At 52.9% G+C, this 26,795-nt stretch overlaps 1 protein-coding gene across 5 annotated transcripts in view; it reads left to right on the top strand.

Moving 5' to 3' along the window:
- Window positions 1-26,795, top strand: part of PLXNA4 (plexin A4) — a 684,657-nt gene that overhangs the window by 647,433 nt on the left and 10,429 nt on the right. For all 5 annotated transcript variants that reach the window (XM_075925673.1, XM_075925677.1, XM_075925684.1 and 2 more), the window contains 4 exons: window positions 168-358; window positions 4,166-4,335; window positions 6,872-7,084; window positions 24,680-24,830. In XM_075925673.1, coding sequence (XP_075781788.1) covers window positions 168-358; window positions 4,166-4,335; window positions 6,872-7,084; window positions 24,680-24,830 — 725 coding nt within the window. The remainder of the gene's footprint in view (window positions 1-167; window positions 359-4,165; window positions 4,336-6,871; window positions 7,085-24,679; window positions 24,831-26,795) is intronic.

Consider the following 26,795-nt stretch of genomic DNA (forward strand, 5'->3'; position numbering starts at 1 on the left):
TTAACAGGTGCAGCTGAGGCAGCCATGGCGGGAGATGCGGGTCTGTATTTTTAAAGCAGAAACAACCACAGAGTATTTCCCTGGGAAAACACATCGGCTCTCCTGGGGCCGCCTCTTCTTGAAGGGGGAGGATTGTATCTTGTGCGAGCTGTGGCTTTGTGTTCCAGAGAATATGATCCGCTACACGGGCAGCCCGGACAGCCTGCGCTCCCGCACCCCCATGATCACGCCTGATCTGGAGAGCGGAGTCAAGATGTGGCATCTAGTCAAGAACCATGAGCACGGAGACCAAAAAGAGGGCGACCGGGGCAGCAAGATGGTGTCTGAGATCTACCTGACCAGGCTGCTAGCCACCAAGGTATTATGCTGGAGAAGGGCGGAGGGACTTTAGAGAGGCGAGCTTCAAAGGGCTCAAAGGAGGAGAAGGGGCTCTTCCTGGGCAAGAGAGAAGAGATGGTTCCCGCTGTTAGGGGAAGCCTGGAGAGAAGCTGTGACGCTAAGGGAGGGTAAAGAGCAATGATTGGGAGGTAGGTGGAGAGAGCGCGGAAGGGAGTGAGAAGACATTAGGGGTGTGTCTACACTGTGGCACTAACCAATTGCATACGCCTATTGCCTACCTTATTTCGAGCGAGTCTATTTCGCAATTTGGCGCTGACTACACAGACCCTAGGGTCGGTCTACACTGTGCACTATTTTGGATACTTCTGGCATCCTGAAATAGCCTTTTCTGCGTTTTGACAGCGTGCCCGTTATTTCGAAAAGGTAATCGAAATAACAGGCGCGTTGTTCTGCCGTCCCGGTAAACCTCATTCCACGAGGATTGAGGGACTTGTAGGAAAAGTGGTCTGTCTTGGAATTTTGAAGTAGGACTTTTTCAAAATAAGCTCAAAATAAGGTACGCAACTGGCACAGTTCCAATTGCGTAGCTCATTTCGAGCTAGGACTGCAGTGTTGATGCACCTGAGGAGCAGGCCTGGAAGGGGAGCAGCTGGAATTTAGGAGACAGCAGAGGATTCTGAAGGGTGGCGAGACAATGTGACCAGCGTGATGGGAGAGGAAGGTGGCGCTAGGAGCCCCGGTTCAGGTCAGCTGCACTGCAAGGGAGGGGAGCAGAGGGGAGGCCGGGATGCAGGAGGTTATAGTAGTCAAGAGGGAAGGGATGCAGGCTTGGACAACGTGCCAGAGAAGGAACGGTGGCTTCTGGCAATGCGAACGAATAGTTTAGCGAGAGCCTGGGCTGTAACTTGCACGCTACGCCTCTGTGAAGGCAGCCCCAGGCGGCGTGTGCTTTGCTTGCAACCGCATCGCATGGCTGACTCCTCAAAGCTGCCGCAGATCTGGCTCAGCTGTGCAGCTGCTAATCCCGGTATCCTCCATTCGGTATTCCTTCCCCCCATAGGTGGTCTCATTTCAGAGGCCACGGATGGGGGGGTTTCATAGTCCACCCACGAAAATGGAAATTGGCCCCTTCCCCAAGGCAGGGCGGGCAGTTTGCAGCACTGCTCACTGAGTTGCAGGCACCTAACGCACATCCGTGCGTTGTGAGCATTGCCTGGACGGGAACATGTAGCGCTGCGCAGTGGGGCACGGCAGCTAGCTTTGTGCGCCTGCTCCTGATTGGAGAGGGCGCTTGGCCTGCTGCTCTCTGGCCCCCGGAGTGTGTGCAGCATCCTGGGGACGAGGGACATGAAGCGGGGCCGTCGTCACTGCCCGAGGGAGAGACTCGCCTAGTGCATGGGCCACATCCGGCGGCAGGGTGGTGGGGCAGATTTCAGAACCTCCCGGGGCAGCCCTGGCAGCGGTGGAAGCTGCAGTGTAGACCGGGCTCGGGGGGTTTACAACCCTCCCGGCGGAAATGCAACGGTGGTGAAGTCCATCGTCGAGTGTACCCACGCCCAGAGTCTGGGGCTGGACGCGGACCCCCATCGACACATCGAAGTCCTGCTCTGCTGTTCCCCCTGTGCCCTTGGTGTCTGACTCCCCGGCAACCGAATAACAATCCCTAATCCAGTTACTCTTGTGTCAGTGGGCACAGAGCGGGACTGGTGACAGACGTCGCTGGGCCATGCACGATGTTGGGGAGGCCCAGCTCCGCCCCCAAAAGGGGCGGGGCCTCAGGCAGGGGAGGCGGGACTAGGGCAACACGCCTCCAGCATCATGCAGAGATTGTGCTGCGCCTGTCCCAGCCAGCCCGCGGTGCTGCCTGGACCGCGCCGCACAAGGCTCCAGCAGCGATTTAAACCACTGTTGCTGTTGCCATGCTAGCAGCCGGGAAGCCCAGGCCCTTTTAATACCCTGGGCCCCGGGGCGATTGCCCTCTCGCCCCCGTCACCGCTGTCGGCGGCTCAGGCACAGAGTATGCAGTGGCTCTGTCTGACTTGGAACGTGCCCATCCCTGTGGCGTCTAGGTGCCATGAGGGTCCAGCAAGGTAAAAATAAAGGGCACCCTGACGGGGTGAGTTCCCCAGCTGATGTAAAGCAACAGTCGTCGGAGCAGGTTTGATTTACCCCTGCTGGGGGCTTGGCTGCCGCTGCACACGCTTGGTGTTCAGCCCAGATACCAGCAGACCACAAAGAGAACTCCAGCTCCTGCCTGTCCCGTCTGCCCTCCCTTGCGAGCCAAGCTGGGAGCCGGCGGTGAATTTGACACAGCAACAGAGACTTGGAAAGGCTGTTTTCCCCCCCTGCACTTCGTATGAGAGACTTTGCCTCTCTCCATCCTCCCCTCTGAGGGAGAGAGGAGAGAGTGCCATAGCTGCCAACGCAGTCCTGGGGAATACTTAGTTACACCGAGAGAGGTTTGTACCCTGACCTCGGAGCACTGGGATCCTTTGCCTAAAAGCCTTGGAGGGTTTCTTTGCATTTGGCTGGGCAATTTGGAGAGAACCAATTCCCCCTGGAAACAGATCCAGAGGGCAGCTCCTCTGGGTCAAATTTCCCCTTCGGGGCCCTCTCCTTGCTCAGACCTGGGCTTTGCTCATTTTTCAGGAGCTCTGGCAAGCCGGCGCTCAGCCTTTCTGTGTTTGTTTCTCCAAGCAGAAATCAAATGGGGAATCGGCAAGGGACTCCAGCCTGTTCATTAAGCATCGGTGTGTTGGTTTAGTGCTGGGTAAACTCCCCCCAGCTTGGCGGGACCTGTCTCTCCACTTCCAGGACAGGGACTCTCCTCGTGCCAGTGCAGAGAAAGGAGGAACGTTGGTCATTGCAGGGAACTTTTCATTGTCGGAGCCGATCCCGTTACGCAGTTACAGTCATTAAAGGGGCGTCAGGGCTGATTTCCTAGCTGTGACAAAGGAGGAGTGCTGGGGACACAGGCTAGGACTTGTCACGCTGCACAGCCCCTACACAACCCTCGCAGTTCAACCATAGCATAGCAGCCACGTTGGCTCTGGTGAGGCCACATCTGGAGCCTGGGGGTGGTTTTAGGGTGTCCATCACCCACAGGGGGGTCCCTGGGGCCACGGAAGATGTTGGGGTATTAAGTGAACATACCCACTTGCCCTCCAGACCCCTCACACTCAGATCGTCCCATTTCATGATGGTTCTCAGCCCGATCTGGGCTCTCTCCCCTATGGGAGCACGGGAACCCTCCCCAGGCTCTGCACAAGCCTATCCCGACATCCGCACGGCGGCCCCAGAGCACTGCGTGATCTTTCAGGGCCTGCTCCCTGCGCAGAGGGTGGCAAAACCCCATCGGGAGCAGGAGTGTTGCTCAGTGCACAGGTTGGACTGTCTTGCATGCAAAACACCCACCTCTCCACTCCCCACCACACACTGGGGGAGCCCGACTTCCCTGGAGCATCACCAGGTGACACCGGTGGAAGATCTGACCCCAAACCGGAAACCTCCCCACCCTTTCTGCGATATGGGGTTTTTCTGCTCACACATCCCTCCACATTCTGGGACTTGGGGGCCAAAAGACGGGCCCCGGTGAACAACACCGCCAAGCAAACACTTCCCTATATCTGTTGAAGCCAGGCAGGGTGAAGTTCTCCACCTCCGCAGAGGGACAAACTCGAAGGAGAGAGAAGGGGCCGCGTCCCTGGCCTGCTCCATCCATGGATGCTTGCTGAGGCTGCTGCCTGGGTCCAAGACCGAGAGCGGGTCCCAGGATGGTGTCTCATGCTCTTCTCCTTCCTCCCTTCCCCCCTAACCCCCCCAACAGGGCACTTTGCAGAAGTTTGTAGACGACCTCTTTGAGACGATCTTCAGCACGGCCCATCGCGGCAGCGCCCTGCCCCTCGCCATCAAGTACATGTTTGATTTCCTGGACGAGCAGGCCGACAAGCACAACATCCACGACCCCCACGTGCGGCACACCTGGAAGAGCAACTGGTCAGTGCGAGCTCCCCTGGCGCGGCCCTGCTCTCTGTCCCGGGTAGAGGGGACCGGGTTTGGGGTTCTGATGTGCAGGGAGGACAGTCAGTGGGTAAGGCAACGGCTGGGTTTGTCTCCAGCTCTGCCACGGACTCCCATTATCCTCTGCGGAAAAGCTCAGCGGGCACGTGTCTCCTGGGTCTGATTGTGGCTTGGAGATATACCCGAGCTGGGCCGAATCAAGCTTCGGCGCAGGCCATGCCCAGGACCGTGGGTAATTAGGCATGTAATTGTCACAAGGCCTGTGTCGCTGATGCTTCATGGCTGTAGCACCTGAGCAAGCTGGATAGAAGCTAGCACTGGCGTGTCTACTCCAGCTGAAATCACAGCCTGTGATGGCGATATAGACACCCCCTTAGTTTCTGTGCCTCTGAGAAGGGGGGTTCACAGTAGTTCCCAGGGGCACTGTGGCGATAGAGCCATCAAGGGTCATGGGGTGCAGGCGACAGGAGCCACACGAGCATCTAGTGGGGGGGTAAGTGGCATAGCCTGACTCTGCTCCAACCACTGGGCAGCACTTCCCTCCCACTCTTGTTGCACATACTGGAATAGAACAGAGCTCTCTCTCGAGAGGATCCCTGATGCTTTTATCCTCTGAGTCACCCTGTTGGGGAGGGTCCCCTGGGGAATTGTCCCCCCCCCTTCTTCTGCACTAATACGAGGGACTATAAAAGGCACAGCAGAAGAGAACCACAGGACTCCCAGCTGATGAGTTTTCTCCTTTTACCAGCCATGCTGACTGGCAGGTCGGCACAGTGCCGGGAAATAAAAAAAGAAACCCCATGCATCAAAGAGGCTTTCAGCTAATGAAACATTAGCATATTATTAACATTATCTGTGGCGCTAATCTAAGGCTGATTGCAGCCACTCAGACTAAATGAGCAGGAGGTTTATTTAACGGGGGAAGGGTGGAGGAAGAAATGATCTCTTCTCAATCAGATTAAATTAACTCCAAGTCACTTCCCCCTTCTCGCTCCCAGCCAGTGCTCTCTGCTACCTGTGGCTGGCTGGAGTGTAGCAGCCGAGAAATTGAGTTGCAAGAGACCGTTGTCAGGCCAACTTGCCCAGCACTTCCTCCCCCTTCCACGGCCCACTGCTCTTTCAGGTGTTAGCCCAGTCCCCTACCTTCTGGTTGCAAATGTCTCCAGCAACTGGGCTTCAGCTGCTTCTCTGGGGGAGACTCTCACCGGCGCCCAAAGGCAAGTTTCTGCCTGATGTTCAGCCCACACGTTTGTCGGCTCCAGAGGCATCGGGGGGAAAACGAGGTGGTGACTAACCCAAAAGGACGTCTGCCTGGCGGGGTCTGCAGGCTGTAGACCCCAGGGAGAGAGGAGAATTGTTAGGGAACCAGGCAGAAGTGCAAGGAAGCGGGTGCACCCTGGTGCGCAGCGCCGGCAAGAGCTGAGACCAAAGCCAGCAGGGAGCTGTTTGAAGAGTTGGAAGGGCCCCAAGGTAAGCGGGGAGGAGTAGCAGCAGCTTAGTGGTTTGAGCATTGGCCTGCTCAACCCAGCGGTGTGAGCTCAATTCTTGAGGGGTCCATTTGGGGGTAAATCTGTCAGGGCTGGTACTTGGTCCTGCTGTGAGGGCAGGGGACTGGACTCAATCATCTGTCAAGGTCCCTACCAGTGCTATGAAATGGTATATCTCCGTTGATTATATTAGGACAGCACCTGTAAGCAATGTTAAGTGCCTTTCACCCCCAGGACACCTAGAAGCAATGGGATGCAAGTCAGGAAAGGGGAGTTGTAGCTCGGCAAAGGCCAGCAATGAAGATCTGTGAACATGAGGGGTAATGTGACAGATGCCCCTGCCCTGGAGACATTTGAAACCAGACTTGCCAAAGCCCCGAAGATGGTGATCCAGTGGGTGGGCTTTGATCACAGAGGCTTCTAATTACCCCCGAGCTGTGCTCTACCCAGCCTGCTGGGGCTGGGGGCAGGCCAGAGGTCCAGCTACATAGCACGGCCAGGGTGGTTACCACCCAGGGCAATTTCAACCAGCGCATGGAATTGTAATTGGGAAGCTCAATGCCAACACCCCATTTTTTAGTGTTACACATCCCTGCCCACCCCAGGTATTGCTGAGACTGAAAATTCAGACCCGCTCCCCACTTACAAGCACAGATAGTTCTACGGTTTGCAGGTATATGACCTCTTCTAGCCACGTCTGGGGGAGCAATTAGCAGGCGGGTCTCGTTCCAGCACCCTTGCGAGGCATTTACAGACCTTAAGGAGGGACCCTCTCTGCCAGCCCTGCTAGTTCCACCAGTTTCAGTGGGGCCCTTTGCAGAGTCAGATGCTACTCAAGGTGAATTGAGTAGAGTCCCACCAGGGAGGAATTTGAGCCAGGAATTTGACCAGGACTTTAACAGGGTTCAAAAAACAGCTAGGTAGATTCATGGAGGTTAGGTCCATCAATGGCGATTAGCCAGGATGGGTAGGAATGGTGTTCTGACTCTGAACCATGTTCTTCCCCTCTGCCTTCCCCCCTGCAGTTTGCCACTACGGTTCTGGGTCAACATGATCAAAAACCCCCAGTTCGTATTCGACATCCACAAGAACAGCATCACCGATGCCTGCCTCTCGGTGGTGGCTCAGACCTTCATGGACTCCTGTTCCACCTCGGAGCACCGTCTGGGCAAAGACTCCCCGTCTAACAAGCTTCTGTATGCCAAGGACATCCCCAGCTACAAGAACTGGGTGGAAAGGTGAGTCCTACACTGAGGAGAGGGGTCGGCATGAGCTCCCTGGGCCTGCTCTGTGGACAGAGGCTGCAGGATGGGAAGAGAGCTGCACTAGAAGGTCGTGGCGCTTGTCAGTTTAATTTTGGTTCTAAGACCCGATGGAAAGATCCTTTCTTGGCCATTTTGCTCCATATGCCTCACACCAAAGATGGGGACGTCAGTTCGAGGAATACGCGGAAGTTGTTTTCAGATCTCATGTCTCTTGTGGAGACACTGGCGTGTGGAGGCTGAGGGAAACAGAGAGCGTGACAGATTCTGGCTGAGTCATGGTGCCCGGCCGCAGAAGGATGGTCCAAGCTTGGGATTCATCGTTTCTACACACTCTTGAGCCAAAAAGGGCCCAGTCCTGGCCAAGCTGCCTTGTTTACCTTTTTTTTTTATATGGTCTCTCAGGGTACGTCTAGACTACATGGCTCCGTCGACGGAGCCATGTAGATTTGTTTGTTCAGCAAAGGGAAATGAAGCCGTGATTTAAATAATTGCAGCTTCATTTAAATTAAATGGCTGCCCCACTCTGCCGATCAGCTGTTTGTCGGCAGATCGGGACAGTCTGGACGCTTCCCTGCCAATATGAAAGCCCTTTATCAACCTCTCCGGTAAACCTCATCCTACGAGGCATAACGGGGAGGTCGATAAAGGGCTTTCAGGTCGGCGTGGGAGCGTCCAGACTAGTGCGCTGAGCCGACAAACAGCTGATCAGCTGTTTGTTGGCTCAGCGCGGCAGCCATTTAAATTTAAATGAAGCCACGATTATTTAAATCACCGCTTCATTTCCCTTTGCCGATCAGCCTAATCTATATGGCTCCATCGATGGAGCCATGTAGTTTAGACACACCCTCACAGTATTCATGCCAGCAAGTTCAGGAAGTCAGGATAGGATAAATGGACTGTAAGGTGGATAGAAAGCTGGCTAGATTATCTGACTCAACAGGTAGTGATCAATGTTTGACTGGTGGTCACTGCCAAGTGGAGTGCTCCAGGGGTCAGTTTTGTTCAGCATCTTCATTAATGACCTGGATGAGGGGATGGATTCCACCCTCAGCAAGTTTGCAGATGACACTAAGCTAGGGGGAGAGGTAGATATGTTGGAGGGCAGGGATAGAGTCCAGAGTGACCTAGACAAATTGGAGGATTGGGCCACAAGAAATCTGATGAGGTTCAACAAGGACAAGTGCAGAGTCCTGCCCTTGGGACGGAAGAATCCCAAGCATTGTTACAGGCTGGGGACCGACTAGCTAAGTAGCAGTTCTGCAGAAAAGGACCTGGGAATTCCAGTGGATGAGAAGATGGAGATGAGTCAATAGTTTGCCCTTGTAGCCAAGAAGGATAACGACATATTAGGGGGCATCAGGAGGAGCATTGCCAGCAGATCTAGGGAAGTGATTCTTCCCCTTTATTTATGCTGGTGAGGCCACATCTGGAATATTGTATCCAGGGCTGGGTCCTCGCCCCATTACAGAGAGGATGTGGACACATTGGAGAGAGTCCAGTGGAGGGTGACCAAAATGATTAGGGGACTGGAGCACATGAATTATGAGGAGAGGCTGAGGGATTTGGGCTTGTTTAGTTTGCAGAAGAGTGAGGGGGGATTTGATAGAAGCTTTCAACTACCTGAAGGAGGTTCCAAAGAGGATGGAGAGAGGCTGTTCTCAGTGGGGACAGATGACAGAACAAGGAGCAATGGTCTCAAGTTGCAGTGCGGGAGGTGTAGGCTGGTTATTAGGACAAACTCTTTCCCTAGGAGGGCGGGGAAGCACTGGGATGGGTTCCCTAGGGAGGGGGTGGAATCTCCATCCCTAGAGGTTTTTAAGTCTCAGCTTGACAAAGTCCTGGCTGGGTTGATTTAGTTGGGTTGGTCCTGCTTTGGGCAAACAGACTTGCATGCAGGTGACTTTGCGTGAAACCCCAAAGAACAAAGAGATTGGCTATTTTGGAATTGATGATGTCCAGGCATTGTTTCACAGAGCAGGGGTTTCCCATGCATCCTAACCCAGTTCCTCTCCACACACTTACTCGCTGCTGTGCAGGGACCTATGGACTGTCCACCACAGGCAGCCCCATTACAGTGGCTGGACATGCAGTTCCTACCTGCATAGTTCAGTAAGTGCTTTATGATCCATCAGCAGGAAAAGTGCCCAGTCAATCAACACAAAATTTTTCTCTTCTTCCTATTAATAGAGGGCCAGATCTTGTGGGACTAAGCCTGGCAAAGCTCCCATGACTTTGATAACAGTTTGCTTGAGGAAACTTTGTAGAATTTGATGTATGAATGGTTTTCCAATATCCCCTTGTTTGCTGGGCATTACTGACAATTTTTGGAAATATACAGTCAGAAAATGCTTGCTGTAAAGCAAACATGGATCCATCAGAGGCCATATAAAAATATACAGTTTTAAATAATTATTCAGCTGGATAGAAAGATAGATATTGTCTAAAATTCAGGGCTGTCAAGCAATTAAAATAATTAATCTTGCAATTAATTATGCTGTTAATAATAAGATGCCATTTATTTATATATTATTGGCTGTTTTCTACATTTCTAATTATATTGATTTCAATTACAACCAGGATACAAAGTGTATGGTACTCCCTTTATATATATTTATTTGTTTTACAAAAATTTACTGTGTAAAAACAAAAGAAAGAGTGTTTTTCAATTCACCTACTAGAAGTAGATAGAGGAAATAAAGGCTTCCCTCACCCAACACGCAAGCCTCTCAGAAACTCAGCAGGGAGGCGAGGGGAAAGCTTTAGGAGCTGCTCCCTTCCTCAGCACAATCTCATTGGCCGTTTCCTGGCTAGAAACCGGCCAACGGGAGCGGCCTGTTTCAATAACAGGCAGCCACGAAGCACAAGGGGCTCCAGACCACATGGCTGCTGCCTGTGCGGGGGCGGGGCAGGCAGACAGGTTCCCTCTAAGCTGTGGAGCAGCACAGCTTCACAGGTGCTTAATCAGCCCCACCCCGTCAAGGGCTCAGGGTTCTGTGCATGGAGCTGACTGATTGGGCGGGGCTGATAAATCACCTGTGAAGCTGGGCTGCCTCGCACCTTAGAGGGAACACTGGCTGGCAGGGAAGCTGATTCAGGAATAGGCCAATGGCCGGTAAGTTTCCTGGCCAGATCCTGCCTCTGGCACCCGAGCCCCTCCCTTCCCCAACCTTCTGCCCCCCACTCCTGCTCCCTATACCACCAAAACCTCTGCCCCCCTCCTGCACCTATATCCCCTCCCAGATGGGCACCTCAACCCCCTGCCCCAGATCACAGTCCCCTCCTGCCCTAGCTCACAACCCAAATCCCTGCACCCTCTCCTTCCTGTATCTCAATTCCCTGCCCTAGGTCACACTCCAACCCCCTGCATCCCATCCAGTGCCCCAGGTCACAACTGCCTCCTTCACCCAACCTCCCTCACTTACCCCAAGCTCCCTTCTGCACTCAACCTCCCTGCACCTCCTCCATTAATATCCTGGAAGAGTATGGCCCTTGACCACTTTCCAAATTCTTGGAGTGGTCCCCCATCAAAAATTATTGCCCAGCCCTGGCGTACACGATGTGTTCTGTGCTGTAACTGAAATCAGTTTATTTGATAATGTAGAAAAACATCCACAATGTTTAATACATTTCTGTGTTAAACAGTGTGATTAATCACAATTATTTTTTTTAATTGTGATTCATTTTTTGAGTTGATCACATGCGTTATCTGTGGTTAATTGAGAGCCCTAGTAAAACCGATCACACATCACACAGGTTTATATGAACTCTTTGTTACTGTAGTGATACAGTGATATTATGGAGTGGGTTAGTCATTCTGGTATATCGGTGAAAGAAGAACATTGCTGGTTAAGATTTCTACACTGTAGTCAGAGTTAAATGAAATCCTTTCTAATGCAGCCACTGTTGGTCACTGATTTGTCCAGACAATTATTTTTAGCAGCACTTTAGACACTTCCATTTTTTATGAATGTAGTTTCTTAGCAACCAATCGGGCCTGTAGGAGTTACCTTGCTTAATTATGACTGATTTCTCATACTGTGCCCAAGTTTTCAAACATGTGAAGAGCTGGGGAACTAGATCCATCTGGACACTGGGAATGAGATCCGGAGATGTTTACTTGTGGATTGTGCATTTAGGTCATTCTTGACCCAGAGATGTTACGATCTAGTAGCTCTTTGGTGGTCTGTGTGAAATGGGCCGTTAGTTTTAATCGACAGAGACTCAGCTCACACCTTCCACTGCAACTAGTACTCAATGTCACCCTGGTTAGCAGTCAGCTGATTGATTACCATGACTCTTTCAGCTCCTAAGTCCCTCCCATCTCTAGAGGTGGTCTCTGTCCTTCAAGTGGTGGGGTGAGGACTCTTTGGTGGGAAGGGGTGTTTGGAGAAGCTTTCCCCGGGCCTCTCCCTCTTCTCCGGATAAATAGAAAACGTAAGTCACCGGGGCTTGTATTAGCAGTGTATTTATTAAAACTGCTTGAGTGGAAGGCTGATCCCCAGCTGTAGGGGTGACTTTTTCCTGGAAGCTTTCCCAGAACAACTGGACGAGTTTGCATTCATAAATCAGGTGCATCAATGCACCTGCTGCTACTTAACATCGCCAGCTTTTATCTGAGACAGACCCGGGGCCTGCTGGGGTGATTTTTAACAGTGCACAAAAACTCTGCAAGGTGCCTTGCTGCTGTATTGGCTGAAGCCCAAAGCAGATTGGGAGGTTGTGAATATCGGCGTCGGTTTTGTCCCTCTGGAATGCAAGTGCCTGGCTCTGAGGAGCACCTGGACCGGGGATGGTTGTTGCTTCCATCTTGGAGAAACCAGCTGGTGGTGCCTAGATGCTCAGGTGATGGGTGTGGTCAGGATGGACATACGACTGATTTGCACCCAACTCTTAAAGAATCCCATGCCATTCTTTCACTGGAGTTATTCCAGTTAATTCAGTAGTCCTCATCTGACAGGATGGTCACACAAGACAGCTGGGTTTTAAGGACGGAGCATGACTCAATGCCGAAGTAACTGGAGTCACAGCTAGGGAGTTACTGAGTTGCTAAGGAGTTGGCTAGAGGGAACCTGAAGTCAAACTTGTCTTATGTAGGAACATTAGAGCTAAAATTGATTGTGCCTGGGTGCTTGGTGTCAATATCCAACTGAAGGAGCAAAAGCAAAGTATCCATACTAGTATGTATTGGTCTAACATGAATGCTAACTTAGCTAGCCCCTCTGAGGAGCTCCCCTACGCCAAGCCATCTGCTACTAGCTGCTGGTTTCTCTGCACGGAGGATGCACTGGTGCTCAAAAGACCTCACAGCAGCGTCAGCAGCCATGGTTACTCCTAAGGGGATTCTGCGCCAAAAGATTAAAAGTTCTGTGCACAAGTTTTTAAACTCTGCCTATTCTACATGGCAAAATAACAAGCTATAATCACATCCGCTTTGAGTATTTCGGTCATTTATTTCAAAATACCTTTCATCCAGAATGGCCATAAAATACAGACAACAACAACAAAATTAGGAAATGTTTTTTTGAGAAATAGATTCCTTACTAGGTATATTAATACAGAATGCTGAGTAATAATTCATGTAAACAACCATAGAGAAACATATCTTCCACACCCCTCAGACGCAGTGCAAAGGTTTGGGAGCATTGGGGTAGTGGAGGAGATGAGGAAGTAATTTCTGGGAAGGAGCTTGGTCTATGTCTAGACTATAGGGTTTTATTGGAAAAAGGTACACAAATTGCACTCCGCAATTTGTGCACCTTTTTCTGATAGTTTTTTCAGAAGTGGCTTTTCCAAAATTTGGCCCATCTACACTGGGCCAAATTTCAGAAAAAAACCTCTTTTGGAAGAGCCCTTCTTCCTCATGGAAGCCCTTCTTCTTCTTCCAAAAGAGCGCATCTGCTGTTCCGCCAAAAAAAGGGGAAGAATCATAGAATAATAGGACTGGAAGGGACCTCGAGAGGTCATCGAGTCCAGCTCCCCGCCCTCAAGGCAGGACCAAGCTCCGTCTACACTGTGTTCCCTGGATGTGGCAGAGTTTTTCCGGGATACCAGAGGTTTGAGAGACTAATCCCAGAAAGAGGTATCCTGGAAAAACCCCGTAGTTTAGACATAGCCCTGGGTGTGAAATTAAAGAATTGTTGGCTGAGAGAAAAGTACGGTACTGGGACTGGTGTGGGAGGGCAGTGATCCTTGGCTGCATGATCCTGGGCTCTCCCATTCAGTCAGGGATTTCTGTCCCTGTCCACATTCAGCCTCTCAGCCGGCCTCCTTCCCCCATGTAGCCCTGCACCCCCTCCCTCATCCCCATGTGTCTCTGTGCCACCACTCAGCCAACACTTTCCCCCATGTTGGCCTGCCCCAGTCTGTCCCCCTCACTAGCCCTCATGAACTGGTCTGTGACTCCACAGCCATCTTTCTCCTGCCCTGGCCCAACGGGTGCTGTGTAGAAGGCACTGCAGGCTCTGTTGCTTCCCTATCATATCTGGGGCTGCCCTGGCTGGGACCAGCTGCTCTGGTGTTGGGCCACTGCACCTTCTGGGAGGCAAATACGCAGAAGTGCAGCAGCATTCCGGCAGAAGCTATTTTCTTCAGAAAAAAATAAATAAAAAATGCACAACCCATGAACTATGCATGTATGCAGTGGCTCAGAATTCTCCCCAGCATTCATGGTACATGCTTCAAGCAAAGCATCCAGCAGCACCCGTTGACATTACGGCTACATCTACACTGCCCCCCTTTTGAGCAAAAGCCTATGCAAATGAAGCGCAGATTAGCATATTGCCAGGCTTCATTTACATAATTAATTAGGAGCCGTTTTTGTACAAGGAGCTTTTGCGCAAAAAGGAGCTGTGTGGACGGCCCCTTTTTGCGCAAAAACCCCCTCTTGCGCAAGAGCCGTTCTTCCTGAAAAAATGAGGAAGAATTATGCAAATGAAGCATTGCAATATGCTAATCCGTGCTTCATTTGCATAGGCTTTTGCGCAAGAGAGGGGCAGTGCAAACATAGCCTAAGTCCATGGTCACCAACCAGTAGATCGTGATCTACCGGTAGATCTCAGAGGCTCTAAGAGTAGCTCTTGAGTCCTCTCTGAACTGTGCGCCTGCGCAGTACATTTACATTAGATTTCCTCATTTGAGGAGCAGATACTCACCGAGCAACAGCACAGGTGAGTAGCTGCGAGGAATGGTGGGAATTTTTTTTAAAGTAGCGGTATAAGGAATGGGGATAGCAAGTGATGGAGAGGAGGAGACTACAGAGGGCGGGGCTTCAAGGAAGGGGTGGGGCAGTAGATCTTGGCTTGGTCTGTCATTTAAAAAGTGATCTTGGGTGTAAAAAGGTTGGAGACCACTGGCCTAAGTGATGAGCAGGGGTTTGCTCTAACCAAAATCCCAATCCAAACAGCCCAGAGACTTGGAAAAGCCAAGTTATGGATTCAGTTTCTGGAGCTGATGCCACTTCCGGGTGAAAACATGCAACTAAAACTAGCCAGAGCCAATCAGAGCTCAGACATCTCTGGGCCAAAAGGAGAAGTCAGGATGGAGCAGAAGAAAGAGTCAGAGAACACAGGAAAAGGCGACTGGGTTCATCAATCCTCAACCTGCGCCGGAGCGCCTCCTTTCTCTGCAGCTGGGCAGAGGGGGACCGTCAGAGTGGACCTAATGGTGATCTCTCCTACACTGGTGTAACACCATTGGCTTCCAGATATGCACCAGCAGAGCTGAGATGAAAACTTTTGCAAGTTTGCCACCTTGCCTGAGTTGCCCCTTTGAGCCAACACACCCTGGAAATTTGGGAACACTTCATACAATCCCAGAGCCCCGAGAAGGGGACTATGTTCTGACCAGGACTGGCTCATTAGCATTCACAAGCGTGCTGGAAATATGACACAGGGCTGCAGCTGACCTTTTGTTTCTCTCCACGCTGCCAAATTTATGATAACACTTGTTTGAACTTCATTAACACGGCTTAATTGCATTCGTCACAATCAATACATCGTCCCCATGCCGAAGCCTGCGGCACGAAGGCAGGAATGCAGGGAACCAAAAGGAGTGAGACAAAGGACCAAAAGCCCCTGTACATTTCCATCTCACACCCAGGCCTCGCACTAAGATGCATGTGATGCTGCAAAGGAAAAATCCAGGGTGTCCCTCCCCCCGGAAAGCTCCTTGGACCATGACCGTGCAGTCATGTCTCTAGCTAAATGGTGACGTTTCTTAGCTTTAGCTTGGACTCCCTCTGACCCCTTCTAAATTTTCCCAACAACCAAGTATCAGTCTCGGCATTCGGGGGTTGAGTCTGAGGGCAGGAGACAGTTTTTCGACCTTGCTTGGACCGAATTGGACGGAGGGTGTCCTGAATGAGGCCCCTAACCTTGAGGTGTTCCACAGGGTTTGAAAAGCTGGCTCCCTTCTGCTGGTCATTGGAAAGAGCCAGCTGTGTGATGGGCGGGCCTAGGGCAACAGAGTCTTATTTGTTGGGTCAACTCTAATGATAAAAGTCACTGAGGGTATGTCTACACTACCCCGCTAGTTCGAACTAGCGGGGTAATGTATGCATACCGCACTTGCTAATGAAGCCCGGGATTTGAATTTCCCGGGCTTCATTAGCATAAGCGGGGAGCCGCCATTTTTAAATCCCCGCTGCTTCGAACCCCGTGTAGCGCGGCTACACGGGGCTCGAACTAGGTAGTTCGGACTAGGGTCCTATTCCGAACTACCGGTACTCCTCGTGAAACGAGGTGTACCGGTAGTTCGGAATAGGCACCCTAGTCCGAACTACCTAGTTCGAGCCCCGTGTAGCCGCGCTACACGGGGTTCGAAGCAGCGGGGATTTAAAAATGGCGGCTCCCCGCTTATGCTAATGAAGCCCGGGAAATTCAAATCCCGGGCTTCATTAGCAAGTGCGGTATGCATACATTACCCCGCTAGTTCGAACTAGCGGGGTAGTGTAGACATACCCTGAGAGTTTAAACAGTCACATCAGGGGGGCTCCCCAATCCCCAAACTGGAGTGCAGAAGAGAAATCAAGGGCCTGCTGGGAATTTCAGCTTCCTTAGCTCTTGTCCTGGCCTGACATGTAACTGATCGCAGGCAGAGGGAGGGGAGCTTGTCAGTAGACACAACAACAACCAGCTCCTATGGATCTCCAAGGTCAGTATCACTAGCCCCATTGTTAGAGGAGGGGAAACTGAGGCACAGAATGGGGAAAGTGACTTGCCAAAGACCAGTAAGCAGCTCAGTGGCAGAGGAGGGATTAGAACCTACTTCTCCTAAGTTTCAGTCGAGTGATTTACTCACAGGTAAGTTCCTGTTAAACCCTGCACAGCAGCTCGGGGAGACAGTGGGGAGAGAAATCTCTTCCCAAGCCCTGAAGCTGCCAGGGATAGTGGGGAGAAGTTCCTGTCCCACCTGGAGCTCTCCGCACCCTGAAAATGCTTCTGCACCCCAAAGCCCCCATCCCAGCCCCAACCTAAAGCCCACATCCCCAGCCCAGAGCCTGTACCCCGTCTTGCACACTAACCCCAAGCCCAGAGCCTCTCCCCTCACCTGCACCCCAAACCCCTCAACATCAAACCCACCCTAGGACCCACACCCCCAGCTGGAGTCCTTATACCCCTGTACTCCAGCCCTGTGTCTGAGCCCCCTCCTGCACTCAGAACCCTTTGATCTCACTCCTGCCACATACATTTTGTTAGGGGCATTATCATGAATATGATGTGTCACACAGCCCCTCTGCACTGGTGCCCACAAGAAAATTCATTCTGCTCAGGGGTGGGGGGAAAACGTAGGAGGAACACTACTCACTAAGCCATCCTGCCTCTGGCAAAAGGCTGGAATTATTCAGATGAACTGTAAGGAAGCAATGCTCCCCAGTTAGCAACCTCTCATCTTTGCATCAAACTTCCCAACATGAGAACAGAGAGCGGGAGCCACCTCAAATGAAATCTCTCGGTTCATCTGTTCAGGTGTGTCTACACTGCGCTCGGAGCTGGCAATAAGCTATGCAGTTTGAGCGACGCAGATTGCATCGCTTAGTTTGAGTTAATTTCAAAATAGCTTATTTCGAAACGTCCCTTAATCCTCGTGGAACGAGGTTTACAGGAAGGTCAGAATTAGCGAGCCCCTTATATTTCAAAATAATGGGCCTGCTCAAAAGATGCGGAATAACTATTTTGGGATCCCTCCAGGATCCCGAAATAGCTCCACCATGTAGACATACATAAGAACAGCCAGACTGGGTCAGACCAAAGGTCCATCTAGCCCAGTGTCTTGTCTGCCCACAGTGGCCAAAATCAGATACCAGATGCCCCAGAGGGAGGGAACCCAACAGGTGATCCTCACGTGATCCCTGTCCTGACAGAGGCTAGGGACACCATTCCTAGCCATCCTGGCTAATAGCCAGTGATGGACCTAACCGCCATGAATCTATCTAGCTCTTTTTTGAACACTGCTAATGTCCTAGCCTTCACAACATCCTCTGGCAAGGAGTTCCACAAGTTGACTGTGCACTGAGTGAAGAAAAATTTCCTTTTGTTTCTTTTAAACCTGCTGCCTGTTCATTTCATTTGGTGACCCCTAGTTCTTATATTGTGGGAACAAGTAAATAACTTTTCCTTATTCACTTTTTCCACACCATGTGGCCTTCCAGGCTGGAAGGGGCTGCCTCCCTGGGCTGCCTATACTTTCCTCGCTTCTTCCCTTTTGCTGAGGAAGCAGGGGAGGTGGGAGCAGGAGCAGCCCGTGGAGGGGAGACAGGCTGTATTTACAAGTGTACGATATCTGGCCCTCTTAGGTTCTTTAAGGAGCTGAGGCTAGTTCCTTTCTTCTGCCTTGATGAAGGCGGAACATTCCCTAGAGGGTTTGCTGGCAGAAGACTCTCAAGCCTCTGTCACAGTGTCCCCACCAGTTCCCCGTCATTCCTGCGGAGAGGGTAAGAAGCAGAAAAAAGCCCCAGAAGACGAGGCACGAGAGGCTACCTGAAGACCACCGGTTCCAAGCCATTAACAGCAGGTCTCTGGAGCTGAAAAGGGGGTGGATTGAGCTGTATGTGGAATCAGGGCCATCCAGGCAGCTATCCGACTATTTCATATCCCATTTAGAGGCTGAGATTCTTGGCTTTGAACCTAAGCTCTCTGTGCAATTTGGTGCCACAGGCTTATGGGGGTACTCAGCAGAGAGAGAGAACACAGCAACTGAATGGGCCTCGTTAACACTGGTCCTGCACTTGATACGTAACTCCCTGCCTGCCATCCAAAACAACCCCTTCGTCCATCTGCATAGGATTCAACAGCTGAAACCACCTGGTGGCCTTCAATTGCCTCAGTTTGCGCGTCACCAAGCGTTTCTCCAGACCTTCTCCGATCTACCGGCCCCAGGCCTGTCAGAGAAACCGAACTCCCCTTCACATGCATCTTCCTGCTCAGCATGCAGGACTTGGAATGCTATTGCACAACCCGAGTGATGTTACGACTGGAATTGCCTTTGCCGTCTGGGAGCAGGAGCAGCCCATGGAGTTGGGAATTTCCCACAACTGTGAAAATTAAAATTGTTTAAAATAGGGCAAAAAGCACAGAAATAAAAACCCGTTTTAATCACCCCAGTCCAATGCTGCTGAGTCTTGTGTGAGCAGGGCAGCAGCACTGAGCAGAGATGCATGCAATGCAGTCTGGCACGGGAGACGTGGGCAAGATGATTTCTCTGTGATTAATCCTGGAGCGTGACTGGTTTTAAAGGAGGATTTGGGAAGGGTGCCCTTGTAGCCAAGAAGGCTAACGGCATATTAGGCTGCATTAGGAGCATTGCCAGCAGATCTACAGAAGTGATTATTCTCCTTTATTCCGCACTGGGGAGATCACATCTGGAGTATCGCATCCAATTCTGGGGCTCCCTTTACAGAAAAGATATGGACGCTCTAGAGAGAGCCCAGCGGAGGCCAACAAAAATGATTAGGGGAGGAGAGGCTGAGGGATTTGGGCTTATTTAGGCTGCAGAAGAGAAGAGTGAGGGGGGATTCGATAGCAGCCTTCAACTGCCTGAAGGGGGGTTCCAAAAAGGATGGAGAGAGGCTGTTCTCAGTGGGGACAGATGGCAGAACGAGGAGTGATGGTCTCAAGTTGCGGTGGAAGAGGTCTAGATTGGATATTCGGAAAAACAATTTCCCTAGGAGGGTGAGGAAGCACTGGGAATGGGTTCCCTAAGGAGGGGGTGGAATCTCCATCCCTAGAGGTTTTAAGTCCCGGCTTGACCAAGCCCTGGCTGGGATGAGTTAGTTGGGGTTGTTCCTGCTTTGGGCAGGGGGCTGGACTCAATGACTCCTGAGGTCTCTTCCAGCCCTGGGAGTCTGTGATTCTAAGTGCCCAGGCAAACCCCTCTGAGCTGAACACATTCTGTTCTGCAGCCCAGTCACCCTCCTCACCTACCACCGGAGAGGAGTTGCCATCTCCCCGCTCCCAGTCTCCCCTCTCTGCTGTCCCTGGCTTTGTGCAGGGAGGACCGATCAGGAATAAGAGAAGAGATTCGAGCGGCAGAGCTCACAATCCCAGCAGGCTCCTGGGCTGGCTCGCTCTAATTGAACTGTCACCACAGGCACTAGGGCTTGGTAATGGAGTGCCACTCACGTGCCACCTCTGTTCGGCTGTCACCCCGCTGCACAAAGCACCGGGGTTGTGATAGGGAAGAGAGAGACGTGAAGGGGACGGCGGCAGCAGCACAGGAAGGGATGTGACACAAGTGCTGGACACAAGTACCTGTCTTGTAACATTAAACCAGTGTGGGCTTCCAAACACATCACAGGCCCTGCAGGGAGAAAGCGCCTCTGGATATACTAGCTACCTGCGGGAAGATGAGGACATCGTTGCAAGCCCAGCCTGTGAAGCAGGAACGGAAGCCTGCTTTGTTTAGAGTTGGCCACAGCATGATTTTCGTCTCCCTCAAATATTCTTCGACTGGGTTTTTTTTCCCGTCTTGAATCGGGACCAAACTTCAAAGTTTTGAAAAGGGTCACATATTGAAACGCAACAAATACTTGTCTAGGTCCATCGCAATGTTTCATGTTGAGCATTGCAAAATGTTTTGCTCTGGTGTTAGCCTTTCATAACTCTTTTGTGGTCTAACTTGCTGAAATTTCTAAACAGTTTTGAATCCCAAACCAGGGATGAACCCAAACCATGCATCTGACGAAGTGGGTCTTTGCCCACGAAAACTTATGCTCCAATACATCTGTTAGTCTGAATCTGCAAGAACAACGAGAAGTCCTCTGGCACCTTTATAGACTAACACGGCTACCCCTCTGATACTTGAAACCAGGGATGTTTCATCTAGAATATATCCAAAGGACACATTTTGACAACTGAGGGATGAGGGGGGGTGACATTTTTTTTTTCGTGTCGGAGCATTCACTGAAATTGATGCTGATGCTTTGGAGGATCAGATTAGCATTCAAAATAATCTGGATAAACTGGAGAAATGGTCTGAGATAAATAGGATGAAATTCAATAAGGACAAATGTGAAGAACACCGCTGAGGAAGGAACAAGCAGTTGCACACATACGAAATGGGAACTGGCTGCCTAGGAAGAAGTACTGCAGAAGGGATCTAGAACTCATAGCTGACCCTCGTTGATGGGTACACTGCAAGTCAACAGAATAACACTGTTACAAAAAAAGTGAACCTCCTTCTGGGATGTATTAGCAGGAGCGTTGCAAGGCCTCAGCTAGCGTCTTGTGACCTGTTCTGGGCATCATATTTCAGAAAAAAATGTGGACAAATTAGAGAAAGTCCAGAGAAGAGCAACAAAAATGATTAAAGGTCTAGAAAATATGACCTGTGAGGCAAGATTTTTTTTTTAAAAAAAAAGGTGTTTGTCTAGTTTGGAAAAGCGAAGACTGACAGGGGAGATGATAGCGGATTTCAGGGATCTAAAAGGGTGTCACAGGGATGAGGGGGGAAAATTGTTCTCTTTGGCCTGTCGGAGGTCACTCTCCCTAGCCACCCGGAGGAGCCAGGGGATCCTGCAGCATGCCTGACTTTGCAGATCATGGCCGGACCCCTACCCCAAGAGCAGTAGGGCCTCATCTCAGGGGCAACTGGGCTGCTCCCACCCTGCGCTGTCAGTATGCGTCCTTGCCTGCCCCATGGAGGGATTCTCATGCCTCATGTCGCTGGCCTCTCTCCTTGTCACGGACGGCGGCCGCCAGCTCCGCAGCTGGCTCGGCGCCACTTACAGGACACCTGTCAGCTACATTGGCTCCTTGTCCTTTTTCTGCCTCCTAATTATAAGATGGTGGCTCCCGTTGGCGACAGGGGCTTTTTGTGCACAAAATGTCAAACTGCAGAAATTAAAAATGTAAATGATGGCGTCTAATTAACCAGTTGACAGCAGAGCACAGCTGCGAGTGACAGTGACTGATTGCCTTCCGCAAACCTTGTCCTCCAAGACCTGCCGTACCCAGGGGAGGAAGGACATCGAAAATAGCAACTTCCTTAAAGAGACACAGCCTGGCGCGCAAAGCCCTGTGCAGCAGCAGCAGCCGCCGCCGCAAGCGCTCCAGGCCCCAGCGGGGAAAACCCAGCCCCAGGGAAGTCGGTGGAAGTTTTGCCGTGGGGCTGGAATTGCACCCCAGGAGCGGGTATGGGAGGGTGCTGCCAAGCTGGGCCAGACAGGGTGTTCGTAAGACAGGTTGTGGGGGAACTTAGAGGGAGATGCTGGTGGGGGAGGACTGGATTTGGGGTGGGGTGCAGTGGGGCTGTGGGAGGGGTGAGCTGGGAGGGGTGGGGCGTGTGTGGAGTTGAAGTTGTCAGTGTGAACGCACGTGAGTGTGAGGGTGCGTCTGCACTGCACGCCTATTTTGAAATAGGAAGAAATACTCCGAAATAGCTTGTTTCGAAAGAGCACGTCTACACTACAGGGAAGCCTCAAAAGTAGTCTGAGTCAGTAAACGTGCCATCTCGATTTAGAGCCCCACAAGCACTGGGGAGGAATAACTCAGAATGACCCTGGTGAGGGCTGTTTCCAAATAGCAGCAGTGAAGCGTCGACACACGCACCTTATTTCAAAATAGCTATTTTGGAATCGCTGTTATTCCTCATAGAATGAGGTTTACAGATTTCGGACTAAGCTGTCCGTTATTTCTAAATTATTTCGAAATAACGGCATGGTTGTGTAAACGCGTGCATTGTTATTTCGAAATAACGCTCGTTATCTTGAAATAACGGTGCAGTGTAGGCGCACCCTGAGAATGGCTTTGGCCTGGGTTGCGTGGACTGTGGGTGTCAGCGCTGGGATAGGAGGGTGCGTCGTGTGTGCCGGCCGGGGAGGCGTTCGGGGGCAGTTGGCAATGTGGGTGTGGGAGAGGGATACCAACAATACAAGGGATGCCCCTTATTGATACAGAAAATTGCCTGTTCTGTAGGAAATCCGAGTGGGACACCTTTTATCCCATATTCCAACTCAGACTGGCTCCTGGCTGATCGTCACACAGCCTTGCTGGTGGCTGGGGAAAACACACGTGCATTGTTCACTGGCATCAATGGAGGGACCATTGGTCCCCGAGGAAATACCCCAGCCCATAAGCTGTGCATGGGTGTGCGGGACCTGGCGGTGGTGCCATGCCCATTAGTCCCACATGGCTGGCAGCACGGCCACCGCGGTACCCCAGGCCCTGTTCTGTGTGCTGGGCCTGGAGCCTCATCCTGCTCCAACGGCTGGCTCTCTGGGCAGGGCACAGAGCTGAGACTGGCCAGTAGGGAGGAGGAAGCCGGTGTGAGGACTCATTGTGACACTGGGGAGACAGGAGCCAGCATGGAGGAGCACGGAGCAGGGCACCTGTCCCGTAGTTCTGAGATGCAGCATTGGCAGCCCTACTGTGGTACCAGCAGGGGGGTGGCTGGGCGAGGTTCGCATGCAGTTGCTTGGGCTGTCCGGTCGGTCGCAATACCGAAACCAGACCCCCTGCTCCTAGCAGTTGGGTTCTCCCAGTTCCGTCGGCCCCGCGTTGCTCTACGCAGTGACCGGATCCCACGCCGGGCAGCACAGCGGTGTGGAGTCAGCTGCAGCGGGCCAAAGCTGCAGGGTTTAGCTCCAGAGCTGAACTCACCCGATTGGGGGCTCTTTGGGTTGGGCCCAGCTCTGCTGGTCTGCTTTGCACAGCTCTCGCTGCCCCCGCCCTGCCCCCCCACTTTGGCCCGTGCAGTGCGAGTCCTCGTACAGCACAGCACCTGGTGGTGAGGGCAGGACACTGTGTTCCTTAGACAGGGCCAAGGAAGGGGCGGAGGTAGGGGGGGCAGTGTCCTTTCTCAGTGTCCCGCTGTTACCAAACAGGCCTGCCTGTTCCAGTCACTGGGGGCCGGGGACAGCCAATCCCCAGAATCATTAACAATTGTCTGCGGCCCCCACAGACGTCCTCTTACCATCTCCAGAGTCCCGGGGCTGACGAGAGCGCGCTGCCGTAAATAACAACCCTGAAGCGTGGGTGCCCACCGAGTGGGCATAGATCTGTGTCTGGCAAGCTTTGCCCTTGAAACGCAACATTGTGGGTGTGTGTGTGTGGGGGGGGGGGAACTGTCCATTCTCGTGTGGCTCCGAAGGAGGATTTACCTTGCATGCTTCAGGCGAGCGCCATCACCTTGGGGAGTGTGGATGAGTGGTTAAAGTAGAGAACTAGGAGCCAGGTAGTCTGGCCTCTTTTCCAAGCGCTACCTTTGACGCGCTTAGGGAAGTCCCTTCTCCCGGTGTCTCAGATTGCCCATCTGCAGCATGAGGAAAAAGCTGCTGACCCCACTGGGGGCTGTTTTGTGTTCGTGTCTTGGAAGGGTAACCCACACACCTAGTGTGACGGTACGTTGGGGTTTTCCCATCTCCTGCACCCCCGTAGTGGCACGAACAGACTCCACCAGCCAGTAGAATAGAGGGAGTTTATTGCTTCTCCAGGATACAGCACAGCACAGATGTAACCTGGTTATAGGGCAGGCCTAGGATGCCTCAGCCCCCCTTGAGTTGGGGGAGACTGGGCCCCTAAATCCCAGCCCCTTTCCCTAGGCTGTCTCCTCCATGCTCCCAGACAGACACTAACTCTCTTCCAGCCCTGCCCCCCAGCCAGGGGCCGCATTCCACCTTCATTTGTTTCTCTCCCTGGGGGGTAGCTGGTCAGACAGGTTGAGAGACCCTTGCCTAGTGACTCGTCCCCTGTCCTGCTGGGCGGTGCTACAGACAGCAGCCAGTGGGGGTCACCCCCAGCCGCAGCATAGCATCCAGCAAGGTACCCCCCACTACGTCACACCTAGTGTGGCACTCAGACCGCTTACAGAGAGAGAGAAGAACAAGGGAGCTCTACAGCCTAGGTTGAGAGCCAGTTGGCTTTTAGCTCAAGCGGTAGAGGCTCCTATACTAAGCTTCAGAGATCCCAGGTTCCAATCCGCCTGCTGGCAATTACAGAAGCAGCCCAGCACTCCAGGCTGAAAGGTGCAAACAGGCCCCTCCCTTTCCCACGCGACCTGCCCATTGTTAACTAGCAGCCCTGCCCCACGCCTGCTCCCCATTAAACTTGTGATTCTCCCCACTTCCCCCCGCAGGTATTACTCCGACATCGGCAAAATGCCGGCGATCAGCGACCAGGACATGAACGCCTACCTGGCGGAGCAGTCTCGCATGCACATGAATGAGTTTAACACCATGAGCGCGCTCTCGGAGATCTATTCCTACGTGGGCAAGTACAGCGAGGAGGTGAGTGCGAGGGGAAGCGGGCATGCTGCTGGACTGTCTGAGAGCATGGGCCGGCCAGCCTGGACACCCCCCCCCTTGGCCTCCAGTGCCCGTCTGGTTTCTTAGGAACCGAGGGCTTGTGCAGGTGAGGGATGGAAAGTAGCGTGGGCAGAGCAGGAACGGGGCTGTTCCAGGCTTCCCACACCCTGCCGTCCTCCCCTTGGGATTTCATGCTCAGCCTGGGATAAACTGACCCCCTCTGGGTCTCCTTGCCAGGGTTTGCTTCCTGTTCTGTATCCCACAGAGCCCCGAACCCTTCTCGTCTCTGCCGTGCATGTGACTGAAAGTCCACCGGGGCTGGAGGCCCTGGGTGCAGAGACAAAAGGGAGCTGGTTTCCGCACAGATTGACTCGTGCTGCCCATTGGTGTGTGACACCCAGGCGGGGATGCTAGTTTTGGCTGGGGGGGGGTTCGTTAGTTTCAGCCGTCTGTGTCTTGTGAGCCACACCAGACAAGCAGGAGACTCTGCAATCTAATGAAAAGGAGCTGGCTCCACCACTAGTGCGGGAGGGCCCGCACATGCCAGGGATTAGCAGGGAAAACCCAATTCGCACAAGCTGCTGGAGTCACACAAGCCAGTCCCCGATCAGCTCCGGGCAGAGAGGGGCAGGGGAGAGGGCTGTCACTTCTTCAGTGGTGGGGGCTGGACGTGGTGTTTGACAGTGACTAATTACACTGGCTAGGGCCAGCAGGCCTTCTGCAAACTGCCCCCCCGCCGGCATCCCAGTGCTGCCATTGGAACACAGCCTCCCACCCTAGGCCGCCTGCTCTGATCGTCAGGTTTCCTAACAGCTCTGCCGGCGCAGTTGCGTCTTCCCCCGACGCCGCTGCCGCGCTAAGCCCTGGAACAGCTCTGCCAACCCACCAGGCCCGGCAGCACCCCTGCCAAGTCGGCCCAAGGGCCATCTCAGCAGCATCTCTTGTGCCCCCAGCGCATCTCCATCCTGACCTTCAGGGACACCTGCTCTGCCAGCCTCTGTCCCCATCCCACTCTGCCAGCCTGCCGCTCCTCTCCTGTCCCAGCCCATGACTCTCACCTGGTTCTGCCCAGGCGCCTCCATCCTCACCTGCAGCCGGCCTCCCTTCCCAGGTCCTGCTGGCTCCTCTGGCCAGGTGTGCTTTGTGGGGAGTGCTCAGGCGACACGCGCCGCTGAGGCCTGGGCCTCCAAACGGCTGCCAGCATTGCCCCAGGGCAGCGAAGCCCAAGATATCAGCCCTGACCCAATGGAGTCGCTCTGCGGGGAGCACTCACTGGCAAACGGCTGCAGGATCCAGCCCCTGATCAGCGTCAGGACCCGAGTGTCCAGATGCGACCGGCTAGCGAGATAACCCCTCGCAGCAGCGCCAGGGCCGGGACGGTGCGTAGAACTCGAAAAGCGTCCGTGTCAAAAATCCAGCCTCGTGCTGCTAAAGGCCCAGGAGTCTAAGCCTCTTGCCTCACACGGCGAGAGCAACGCGGCTGAGAGTCAGCCTTGTGCAGAGGGCGGCACACGGCCCGTGCACCACTGAACTGCGTGGCTGGGGGGTAGAACGGGATACTTCCCTTCAATCGGTGCCCTGAGCTGGCTCGTAGTGACAGTAAGACACGTGTGTGTAACCAGAGGACCTCGGATTAAGGGAGACCAGCAGAAGAATAACGGCAAGGCAGAGTCCCAAGCAAGCGAAAGTAAAGAGACGCGTCTAGGACTCAAGACTGATCTAGCAGCTCAGCCGCTCTTCCTCCCAGAGGCTTTCTCGTCACCTCTCCTTTCCAGCCTGTCTGGACCCTTTGCACATCTCACAGTGCGCGGTGCCTTGGCCGTGAGGCAGAAGACGACCTCGGGGCACGCGCCCGCTCCCCACACAGACCAGGAACGTGTTCCCAGATAAATTCCTTCTCTCCTGCTGGTTGCAGACACCACGTGGGCTGCGGAAGCCTCCGTGCTG

The sequence above is a fragment of the Pelodiscus sinensis genome, chromosome 1 (assembly GCF_049634645.1).
Source record: "Pelodiscus sinensis isolate JC-2024 chromosome 1, ASM4963464v1, whole genome shotgun sequence".
Classification (NCBI taxonomy): Eukaryota; Metazoa; Chordata; order Testudines; family Trionychidae; genus Pelodiscus; species Pelodiscus sinensis.